The sequence below is a fragment of the Triticum dicoccoides genome, chromosome 2A, assembly GCF_002162155.2.
Source record: "Triticum dicoccoides isolate Atlit2015 ecotype Zavitan chromosome 2A, WEW_v2.0, whole genome shotgun sequence".
Lineage (NCBI taxonomy): Eukaryota > Viridiplantae > Streptophyta > Magnoliopsida > Poales > Poaceae > Triticum > Triticum dicoccoides.
The window spans coordinates 415,453,616-415,466,247 of record NC_041382.1 but is presented as its reverse complement, the minus strand read 5'-3'; the positions used below and the strand labels follow the sequence as shown (position 1 = coordinate 415,466,247).

The window sequence follows — 12,632 nt, the reverse complement described above, 5'->3', positions numbered from 1 at the left end:
AGTCATAGGTTCTATAAAGCATGCTATGTTGTGTACCGGTCCTATTGTATACCTTAGCATGATTCTGGCAAGGGAGTACAATAGTGATCTAGGAGTAGATCACTGGACAGCAGTCAAAATTATCCTTAGAGGACTAAGGAAATATTTCTCGGTTATGGAGGTGATAAAAGAGTTCATCGTAAAGAGTTACGTTGATGCAATCTTTTTACATCAATCTAGATGGCTCTAAGTCTCGATCTGGATACATATTGAAAGTGGGAGCAGTTAGCTAGAGTAGCTCCGTGCAGAGTATTGTAGACATAGAAATTTGCGAAATACATACGGATCTAAATGTTGCAGATCCGTAGACTAAACTTCTCTCACAAGCAAAACATGATCACTCTTTGAGTATTAATCACATAGCGATGTGAACTAGATTATTGAATCTAGTAAACCCTTTGGGTATTAGTCACATGAAGATGTGAACTAATCACATAAAGATGTGAACTATTGGTGTGAAATCACATGACGATGTGAACTAGATTATTGACTCTAGTGCAAGTGGGAGACTGAAGGAAATATGCCCTAGAGGCAATAATAAAGTTGTTATTTATATTTCCTTATATCATGATAAATGTTTATTATTCATGCTAGAATTGTATTAACCGGAAACTTAGTACATGTGTGAATACATAGACAAACAGAGTTTCACTAGTTTGCCTCTACTTGACTAGCTCGTTCAATCAATGATGGTTATGTTTCCTAACCATAGACATGAGTTGTCATTTGATTAACGAGATCACATAATTAGAGAATGATGTGATTGACTTGACCCATCCGTTAGCTTAGCAGGATGATCGTTTAGTTTGTTGCTATTGCTTTCTCCATAACTTATACATGTTCCTATGACTATGAGATCATACAACTCCCGAATACCGGAGGAACACTTTGTGTGCTACCAAACGTCACAACGTAACTGTGTGATTATAAAGGTGCTCTACAGGTGTCTCCGATGGTGTTTGTTGAGTTGGCATAGATCGAGATTAGGATTTGTCACTCTGATTGTCGGAGAGGTATCTCTGGGCCCTCTCGGTAATGCACATCACTATAAGCCTTGCAAGCAATGTGACTAATGAGTTAGTTGCGGCATGATGCATTACGAAACGAGTAAAGAGACTTGCCATAACGAGATTGAACTAGGCATTGAGATACCAACGATCGAATCTCGGGCAAGTAACATACCGATGACAAAGGGAACAATGTATGTTGTTATGCAGTTTGACCGATAAAGATCTTCGTAGAATATGTAGGAACCAATATGAGCATCTAGGTTCCGCTATTGGCTATTGACCGGAGATGAGTCTCGATCATGTCTACATAGTTCTCAAACCCGTGGGGTCCGCACGCTTAACGTTCTGTGACGATCTGTATTATGAGTTATGTGATTTGATGACCGAAGTTTGTTCGGAGTCCCGGATGAGATCGAGGACATGACGAGGAGTCTCGAAATGGTCGAGACGTAAAGATCGATATATTGGAAGGCTATATTCGGACATCGAAAAGGTTCCGAGTGATTCGGGTATTTTTCGGAGTAGCGGAGAGTTACGGGAATTCGTATTGGGCCTTAATGGGCCATACGGGAAAGGAGAGAAAGGCCTTAAGGGTGGCCGCGCCCCTTCCCCATGGACTGGTCCGAATTGGACTAGGGAAAGGGGGCGCCGCCTTCCTTCCTTCTCTTTCTCCTTTCCCTTTTTCCTATTCCATGTGGGAGGGGGAATCCTACTAGGACTAGGGAGCCTAGTAGGACTCCACACTTTGGGCGCGCCATATGAGGACCGGCCTCCTCCTCCCTCCATCCTTTATATGCGTGGCCAGGGGACACCTCATAGACACACAAGTTGATTATTGATTCCTTAGCCGTGTGCGGTGCTCCCCTCCACCATAATCCACCTCGGTCATATCGTAGCGGTGCTTAGGCTAAGCCCTCCGGTAGCATCATCATCACCGTCATCACGCCGTCGTACTGACGAAGCTCTCCCGCGACACTCAGCTGGATCGAGAGTTCGTGGGACGTCACCGAGCTGAACGTGTGCAGATCGCGGAGGTGTCGTACTTCCGGTACTAGGATCGGTCGGATCATGAAGACGTACAACTACATCAACCGCGTTGTCATAACGCTTCCGCTTACGGTCTACAAGGGTACGTGGACTACACTCTTCCCTCTCGTTGCTATGCATCACCATGATCTTGCGTGTGCGTATGAATATTTTTTTAAATTACCGCATTCCCTAACATATAGGGTACTGCCGCACTAGTGCTTTGTTTTGGTATGAGGTCGTGTTTACAACGAGAAACAGACGATACTTTTGAACCAGCAAATATCAACTCTAGGATGATTTGTGTGGTGGTTTTTCTTGTACATGCACTCCTTTTTATGGTTACGTGAGAAAAATTCTCTACTGACTATTCATAAAAATAACTATTGACTTCAATTTGTTACCTAGATTGATGCCTTATGAAACACAATTGTAATGGCTCACAAGTCACATCCCATCTTCCTTTGCATTGGAGCACATCTTTATAGGGCATGCTCTGCAATTTTACAGACATGGCATTTCGAATCCAAAATACTTTTATTTTTCTATTAAACATGAACTTTTACATCAGCAAGTTTCAAGCTTACATTTTACTGTCAATTGATAAGATATTTTTCTTTGCATTTGTTTTATTTGATGCTCAATCCATTTATCTAATGTGTAGCATTTTTCTTTGTCGGCTGACTGTAACTCTACACTTTTGGAATAAAACTCCGATTTCACTCGCAAAAGAAAAATATGTAAATCCAATGTTGTTGTTTATGTTATATATGGACTGAGTAGAGATGAAGAGCCTGGATGATGCACTTAGCAAGATTTCATATAACTTATCAAAAAAACCTCTAGAATAATAAAATTTACAATTCATTTGACTTATTAGTAGATGTTCTCATGAGAATACTAGAAAATAGGAATCCTCTATTCCATCAAGAAGAGAATTTGTAGACCATGTTCTCATGGCATAATATTAGCAAAAGAATGATGTTAGTAAAAAAAAAGTGCACACTAATTAGAAATATGAAGTGTATCCATTTCAATCAGTTTGCAAATTAGGAATAAATGAAGAGTGGATATGGTAATGATATAGTCATAGTTGTAATCTGTCATTTTTTTTCTAGATAGTGGCCTTTTGTGTGCATACGGGTTCAATTATTCCTATGGCATTTTCTTGCGAAAAATAATCCTATAACATTGTTGTATCCAAAAGAGCTGGCCCACAAAGCAGGTTTGATTTAGAAGGAAAAAAACGCTATTCTCCTCAAAGCGGTAGACGGTAATCCCCCTATCGAAGCCATCGATTCGAATCAGACCCACGGCGAGGAAATGGCAGAGCGGCCGCGGTGGCAGGAGAGGCAGCAGCTCGCGCGCCTCTGCGACCTCGTCGCCGACTCCCTCCTCCCCCACCTCGTAAGCAACGCCGGGCGCTCGTATCTGGTAACCGCGGCCTCCCAGCTAGCCTCTCACGCCGCTTGCGCTGTCCTCCCTCCTCTGCAGGAACCCGAACCGCTGGCGACGCGGCGGCCGCAGCTCACGAGAGAGGAAGAGCGGCGCATACTCGTCGCGCTCTCCCGGGTAATCCTCTAGCTTCGATTCGATGATTTGATTTACTGCTGCTTTACGTTTTCCGTTCCCGTTCTTCCCATGCTTGTTTTGAGGACTTTTGTTTGTTATTAGGTAAACAAGACAATTCGAGGTTGGGACGACGACGAGGTGGATGATGGGGAGCAAGGGTGCGCATCGGATCAGGTATTGCTTCAGACTTCAGTTGCTTAGTTTTTGGTCCCTTTTAACTGTTTATCTCTGTACTACAGTAGTCCTTAGTTGGATTTCCCTGAGCCATTCATCGGTCGCTCTGATGTTTAGTTTTAGGGTTTACTGGATTATTAGAATTAACATACTGTTGACACACGAACACGTCACGTGTACCCTCGACGCCGGGGGTGATGCACCGAAGCTCACGTCGAAGGAGACCCGACCGACAGCGCGATACGCAAGACAGTCAGCGGGCGCTTTTGAAGACCCGAAACCCCACACGCCCGGGAGGGACCCCGTCAGGGAGTGCGGCGGCTATGGGCTGCCCTAGGTCGATTCGCTCGCCCCTAGAGCCTCGTGGATCGCTGCCCTCCAACATGAAGAACGAACGAATAACGAGAAAGAAAAATACAAGCGTAGGGGATAAAGATAGATGAACACAAAAGTGTAATAGATTGATTGGTTCAATTGGTGTTGTTCAATCGGCCATCACCCCCAACATATATAAGAGGCGGCTGGACTTCCCGTACAAGCAAAGGATTCATCTAGGCTTTTCTTACAAAAAATTACATCAATTCACGTCCTAGAGTCCTAATTCTATTCCAACTCGGATCCAGTCTGAATCTGGCCCAACTTCTGTCTTCCTCCTAGCGCGAGCCGCCGAGCTTGCATATGACCTCCGATCAAGACGGCCCAAATATGAAACTTGTGCGCCTCGACGAGACGAACAATTCTTATGTTGAACACTTTTCCAAATAAGACCATCTTAAATATTCTACGAAGCCATCTTTAATATCCAGTCGGACTCGGTCATGTAACGGACTGGATTGTCCGAGTCTCGTAGTGAACTTACAGGCCGTATACTATCTTAGATGATAATGACTCCAAAACCAAAGTTCACCGTTTTGACGATGCGCACAACTTCCGTGTTGATCACTTTTCCATCCGAGGTCATCTGGATTACCTTTCGGGCACATCTTCAGTTTCACTCAGATCCGAGCTCATCCACTTGGATATTAGAGTTTTTCGTCCGACTGGACCTTTTCACTCGGATGTTAGAGTCTTTCACTCGGAAGACAATCTTTCACTCGGATGACTATATTTCACTCGGAAGGCAATATCTTACTCGAACGTCAAGTTTTCATTCCGACGGTAATCTTTTCACTCGGAATAACTTCACTCGGATGATAATTTCACTCGGATTACTATATTTTCACTCGGAAGCCAATCTTTTACTCGATCGATAAGTTTTCACTCGACCTTTTACTCGATCGGTAGGTTTTCACTCGGATGGTAAACTTTTCACTCGGATTTCCCGACTGAAAACACAGCCTGATCTTGATTTGCCTCTCCAGGTTGCATACGATCTTGGATTGAGACAAATTTTATATGAAAAACGATCGGCTCGACGAGACAAAACTTTTTCGTGTTGAAGGTTTTTCGATTCAAGGCCGCCTTGATGGCCGAATTACTCGCACAACCTATCAGACAAGTGTCTCGCACCTCGCGCCATATTTCCGTTGAGGTTCGGTCTGCAGTGTATTGCCTCTAACTTTTGCATATGAACTCGGATTGAGATGATTTATATATCAAAATCGATTGGCTTGACGAGACGAAGACAATTCCTTAAGAGTGCTCCTTCATCCGAGGTCATCATAAAGACGTGATTGGCCAAAAACCACTCGAAACATTGAATTATGACACTCGGAGTATAGTTTCGGTCCGTAAGATAAGGTCAAATGAATATAACCGAAACATCAAAGTTGTCCCACTAGGCGATGTGAATCTTTTCATGCTGAAAACCCGTTCACTCGAGACCATCTTCATTGCAATCTATATCTTGCCAAAATCAGGTGTCAACACATGCCCCCCTGTTTTCTGGCAGAGCTTGCGTGCCAGAAAATACCTTGCTTAGGGTAATGTTTAAGCACAATGTCAACACTCCATCGGCTGTGCATGTTGAGTATGATAATTTTAATCATCCATATGCTCATGTTTGTTGCTTCTTCGGTAGAGCCTCTTGGATAATAGTTGTCTGAAAACAACAATTGGATGTCACAAAGGCTTCCACGTAAGTTTCTTATGTCAATCCGGACCTTGCATTTGTCCAGGCATTCCCTGGGAATATTAGAACCCTTCAACGAAGACGGTTGCCGAACGATTATGACCATGCACCTCAAAGGAATACCGTCAACTGTTCGGCGACTCAACTCGTTATCAAAGTACACCATCAAGCCTCCGCCGAACAACGTCTGTCTCCTGACTTGGATCCTGCAAATAAATAACATTTGGAGTCGGGGCTCTTTTATGCACTAGACCCTTGATTGGTGGTCGACTCAATAATTAAGTCGGCCTCGCCAGTATTGGCAAACAATGAGCATCGGCTATAGGAGTAGGAAATCAACCATGGTGAACACCGTTAGCCAGATGCCGGGTTTGTCAACACAATGAATTCTGAGGGCGATATGCAAATATTGGCCATGCGTTCTTATCTCAAAAGTGCTCGGGAGTCCGTCCACCAAAGTGTGAATAGCCGAAATAAGTCAGATGTTTCAGCTGAGGATAAATTCCATAGCGTTGATTTTGATGGTACGATTGAAGAATATGGATGAGACGCCTCCTGGAGTCTCCTATATGAAAATTGTCGTCCTCGCCTACGGGCTTTACACTTGTACTCCCTCATTTCTGCTGGCTTCGCAACAGGAGATGTGATGCCGCTCTTGACTCGAGGATTTTCCTTAGGAACCCAGGCCATGTTCCTCTTCTCCAGCTCTTTGGCCCTAAGACGTTTTAGCTTCTTCTGTTGCGAATATGGTAAGCCGAGTGGGCGTCCCGGCTGGGACTTTGGTTTATGCACTGGCAAATTCTTCCTGACTTTGGGCATCTCTGGCTTGGCCTGTCCAAACTTTGGCCTGTCCAAACTTGACTATTGGATCCTTAAATTTTACTTGCTTCACTTTCTTGTCCTTAGCAGCCAACATAGGCCCGGCTGGCTTTTTGTCATTTGGAGTCGGATCTGAAATAGCACTCTTGCGGCCATCCTTTTCTTTCTTCACCTTTTTAACACTTGTTGCAATAGAAGGTCGGACATCATTTCTATTTTGACTGCTCCTCTTGGAAACCCATGCCATGTTCTTCTTTCTCAACTCATGTGCACTAAGTCTTTGTAATTCCTTCTCTTGCCAATGTGCTAAGCCGAGTGAGCACGTCGGCTGTGATTTTGTTTCAACCAATGCCAACTCTTTTTTGGCCTTGTGCACTCTCAACTTCTTCCCTTCAGATTTGGCACTTGATTGACTTGCCTCGTTGCCTTTTGTAGCCAATGTCAATACTTTAACTGGCTCTTTGTTATTTGAGAACAAATCTGAAGTAGCACACTTACGACCATCTTTCTTGACCTGGTACACTTGCTTGACCACCTCTTTCTTGTTCCTTGAGCTCCGGACCGATTCCTTATGATTGAAACGGTCTTTGACGTGTGATTGTTCATCAAATGTTGATCTTTTTGGAGCTGCATAATGTTGGCGAGATGATCTAAAATAAGATGGATAATTTGCCCTTGTATCATACGTGCCCCATGATGGATATGGATTTACATGAGCGTAGGGAGGCATCCACGACATTGGCATTGGCGGCCCAAAAGCAGGATATGAAGTCTGCTTGCTCAACGTCTTCCTTTGCCAATGCAAGTCTTCAGATTTATGCCTTGGGGGTGACTTCGATGCTTTTGCTTCACTCGGCCGATAAGCACTCTTTGCCTCACTTATCTTTTGGTACTTTTCTAATAACTGCGCGAAAGTGACTTTCGGTTTTTTGCTTTTGTGCTTACCATGGCATTTGCTTTCTTTGGTTGTGCGTGCACCGGTCTTTGAATTCTCTTGTTGCCCCCCAGTGCTAGATGTTATCATTGTAGCTTTGATGGAATTTCCGTCTTCAAGATTGTTCTTGATGCACTTTTTAACAATATCATTGCTCGAAGACTTGACCCCATCATCATTGACGTGTACATGTCCACTTTTAGATAAATCGGCTGAAGATAGCCGAGTCAACATTTGATGGCCGTCAAAATGATCCGACTGTCCAAATGATCGTGCCTCAACAAACTCCAATCGTCCTATCTTGTCCGATTGCTTGACTTGATGGATCATGTTGCAATCTTTGACATTTTGCTTGAACGAACATTGCGTTGGCTCTTGTCTTGACGGCTCGACATCGTGATCAATTATAATAATAAGATTAGTCAGCGATGTACCGATGATGTGATCCACTATGACTGCACTGGACGTACACTCCTGGTCCATTAACCGATATTGTGATACCGGCTTCGATACAAAACAACCGAGCGGTGTCAGTTTAACATCATCCGACTCGTCTATGCATTGATTTTCGTCCTCCTTTCCCGATGCTCTTGAATCGGCTATCCTGGAGAACTTTGAACCTGGCTTTATACTCCTGCAACCAAAATAATTACATAATATACATCTCATCTGAGACCAAATGTTAGCCAGGCATGAAACAAACAAAGTTGCCCATATGAATATAAAGTTCAGTCGGCATGACGGGAACAACTTTGGTTGCGATAAGTTGTCACTATTAGCCTCTATGAATGGTGCCATGTGTTGATCAGCATGATTAGTAACAAGATAATTCGAAACAAACAGATTACTCATCTCGATCAGTCTTTCAAAATTAATTAGAATCTTACTAACGGGTGCATCAACAATATGATTTTGACCGAATCGAAAACTGAGTAAACTCTCGGCTAGGTGTACCTTTGTGAAGTCGTTGGAACGAGAAGATGGTTGCACCACTGGAACAATACCTTGCTCCGCTTCTGAATAATTCTCGAATGCATCTTCCTCTTTTTCTGGATCTCGTGCCTCATCACTCGGATTGCCTGAATAGATTTCACTTGGATTTCCCGAGTAGATTTCACTCGGATTACCCGAATGGATTCCACTCGGCCGCTCTTCGTCAGCTATACTTCGTTCAGCTGCACGCTCTGGTTCTTGGTCTTCGTCACTAGTCAAACTTTGTTTGCCCATATAACTTTGCTCTTGATGCTCATCAATTTCTTTTGCACGGAACTCATAGGGCAGCATGTAAGCTCCCTCACATCCAGAAAAATCGAGCACGGCCAATTTGTTGCGTTTACCGTTCTTTTGCTTGGTGAAGCTTGCATCTTCTATTTTGGTACACGCAGCAATAACTGGCTTGATGCACTCGGCTCCAGCGGCTTTAGCCGGTGATGCACTTGGCTGACACGATGCACTCGGCTGGCTCGATGCAACGCACTCGGCCTTAAACGTCTCAGTGGTTAATTTGGTTTCAATTGAATCCACCATTGTCTTGTCACAAAAGGAACTGTTCAACTCAGCTGTAGACGACTTAGTCATATTTGACTCAGTTTCAACCGAATCAACCGTATTAGCCGAGTGAACCCTTTCTTGACGATTTTCTTGCAAAGCTTCTTTTTTATCTTGCCCCAAAATTGCAAAGGAGCCAACATGGTTGCTACATGGAGGAAGGCACTTGACGTATTCTTGCAAATATTCCACTCCACGTTTCTTCTTGAGTGCTTCATAAGCATGTCGATATTCTGCTGGTAATTCCTCAAGAGTTGGCGTAGTAAATTCGTTGACGCTATTCCCTGTGAGCTTTGGCTTGATCTTGTCCACTTGGGCCACATGTTTTTCTTTAAACTCAGCCCTGCTTGGATCAGCTTGCCCCCCAATACTTTTATGATCTTTCGGCAATGAATTGATGTTGCCGAAATTTTGCGATTGTATAGGGGGTGTATAACATGCTGCAATGATAGGTGAAGACATGTGCACTGTTGTTGAATATTTTCTCATGCCAATTTGATCAATCGGTAACACTTCATCTTCTTTCAAACCCTAGCTTTTATTGCCTCATAATCAGGAACCAAACCTTTATCATGTTGCTCAAGGCAAAGAGTGGTAATCTTCTTATTTTGCGCTAAGATTTTTAACGCAGCCAAAGTCACCTCATCTCCTGCAATATTAGACACATACACTCCTGTAGAATCTCCATTCACTCGGCCATAAAAGTGAGCCGAGTCATGAATACTTTTAGTTGCATATGATGCTGAACAATTAATATTATGAGGTGTATTATATGATGACTGAGGATAACCGTTCAAATAGCTAATGGAAGCATGGCCGATTGCCTCATTCATCGGCATGTTTGGGGATAAACCTGCATATTGCGAGTTGGCTGCCGATGGATAAAACTGTGAGATGCCCTCCTGCACATGAGGTGTCATATATTGATCACTCGAACAAATTGTGTTGTTCATCGGCATATTGAAAGATATTGTCGATGCATGAAAGTTCAGATTCATAAGTTGCATGTCGCGATTATGTAAATTCCAAGTTTCTCCAACGGAATAACTAGTCGGCCTTTGCTCGTTAGGGCTAGCCGACATGACATGTCCATTGAAAGATCTAGCAACATCAACATAATGGCTATTTGCATCTACGTAAGGAGATTGATGATACATGTTACCGTTGTAGATTGCAGCCGCTCGATGACGCTCTCCTCGTAGCAAGAACAGGCTGGAGACTGTTCAAAGCTTCGTCCCCAGCGGAGTCACCAAAAAGTGTGTTGACACACGAACATGTCACGTGTACCCTTGACGCCGGGGGTGATGCACCGCAGCTCACGTCGAAGGAGACCCGACCGACAGCGTGATACGCAAGACAGTCAGCGGGCGCTTTTGAAGACCCGAAACCCCACACGCCCGGGAGGGACCCCGCCAGGGAGTGCGGCGGCTATGGGCTGCCCTAGGTCGATTCGCTCGCCCCTAGAGCCTCGTCGATCGCTGCCCTCCAACGCGAAGAACGAACGAATAACGAGAAAGAAAAATACAAGGGTAGGGGATAAAGATAGATGCACACAAAAGTGTAATAGATTGATTGGTTCGATTGGTGTTGTTCAATCGGCCATCACCCCCAACATATATAAGAGGCGGCTGGACTTCCCGTACAAGCAAAGGATTCATCTAGGCTTTTCTTACAAAAAATTACATCAATTCACGTCCTAGAGTCCTAATTCTATTCCAACTCGGATTCAGTCTGAATCTGGCCCAACTTCTGTCTTCCTCCTTGCGCGGGCCGCCGAGCTTGCATATGACCTCCGATCAAGACGGCCCAAATATGAAACTTGTGTGCCTCGACGAGACGAACAATTCTTATGTTGAACACTTTTCCAAATAAGACCATCTTAAATATTCTACGAAGCCATCTTTAATATCCAGTCGGACTCGGTCATGTAACGGACTGGATTGTCCGAGTCTCGTAGTGAACTTACAGGCCGTATACTATCTTAGATGATAATGACTCCAAAACCAAAGTTCACCGTTTTGACGATGCGCACAACTTCCGTGTTGATCACTTTTCCATCCGAGCTCATCTGGATTACCTTTCGGGCACATCTTCAGTTTCACTCGGATCCGAGCTCATCCACTCGGATATTAGAGTTTTTCGTCCGACTGGACCTTTTCACTCGGATGTTAGAGTCTTTCACTCGGAAGACAATCTTTCACTCGGATGACTATATTTCACTCGGAAGGCAATATCTTACTCGAACATCAAGTTTTCATTCCGACGGTAATCTTTTCACTCGGAATAACTTCACTCGGATGATAATTTCACTCGGATTACTATATTTTCACTCGGAAGCCAATCTTTTACTCGATCGATAAGTTTTCACTCGACCTTTTACTCGATCGGTAGGTTTTCACTCGGATGGTAAACTTTTCACTCGGATTTCCCGACTGAAAACACAGCCTGATCTTGATTTGCCTCTCCAGGTTGCATACGATCTTGGATTGAGACAAATTTTATATGAAAAACGATCGGCTCGACGAGACAAAACTTTTTCGTGTTGAAGGTTTTTCGATTCAAGGCCGCCTTGATGGCCGAATTACTCGCGCAACCTATCAGACAAGTGTCTCGCACCTCGCGCCATATTTCCGTTGAGGTTCGGTCTGCAGTCTAACTTTTGCATATGAACTCGGATTGAGATGATTTATATATCAAAATCGATTGGCTCAACGAGACGAAGACAATTCCTTAAGAGTGCTCCTTCATCCGAGGTCATCTTGAAGACGTGATTGGCCAAAAACCACTCGAAACATTGAATTATGACACTCGGAGTATAGTTTCGGTCCGTAAGATAAGGTCAAATGAATATAACCGAAACATCAAAGTTGTCCCACTCGGCGATGTGAATCTTTTCATGCTGAAAACCCGTTCACTCGAGACCATCTTCATTGCAATCTATATCTTGCCAAAATCAGGTGTCAACACGTACCAAACTTGCAAGTAACCAGTAGCACATAAATGTAGTCCGTATTGTAAGATGTCTCGTGGAGCAGCTCGAGTGTGCCAATCATGCAACCGACAGAGTGAGTTTCAGTCAGCAGTTAGAATAGAAAATTGAGCTTTCATATGCTTTCCTTGAAACCTACAGGTCTTGTGCATTTTTATTGAGATATTCTGTACCATACTTAATTTTTGTCTTGTATCTTATTCTTATATTTTGTTGAACTCAAACTCATGCACATTTGCTATCTATACTTTAGTACAATGTTATTAAGAGATAATACATATTTACCTGTTTCATCCCCTTGCCTTTTTGGAGATTGTTTCGTGCTCGGAAGAAGCTCACAGTTGCTGTTTGCCACCTGACCACCATTTTGATGATGGGTTTAGCTGCCTGGCCAATATTATCTCCATAGTGGTAAGAAGTTCTCATGTGATGTCCTCCATGTTTCATGCC

At 43.7% G+C, this 12,632-nt stretch overlaps 1 protein-coding gene across 10 annotated transcripts in view; it reads left to right on the top strand.

The window, feature by feature from the left end:
- Positions 1-3,347: 3,347 nt before the first annotated feature.
- The window catches only part of LOC119354752, a 14,414-nt gene continuing 5,129 nt past the window's right edge, over positions 3,348-12,632 (top strand). For 6 of the 10 annotated variants that reach the window (XR_005171202.1, XR_005171201.1, XR_005171199.1 and 3 more), the window contains exons 1-4: positions 3,348-3,482; positions 3,570-3,647; positions 3,750-3,821; positions 12,495-12,593. Coding sequence is in view for 2 of the 10 variants with exons in the window: in XM_037621496.1 (XP_037477393.1) it covers positions 3,399-3,482; positions 3,570-3,647; positions 3,750-3,821; positions 12,495-12,593 (333 nt within the window). In the remaining 8 variants the exon portion in view is untranslated. Of the gene's footprint in view, positions 3,483-3,569; positions 3,648-3,749; positions 3,822-12,494; positions 12,594-12,632 lie in introns of those variants that run through there. The other 4 variants (XM_037621499.1, XM_037621497.1, XM_037621500.1 and 1 more) reach the window with 2 other exon arrangements.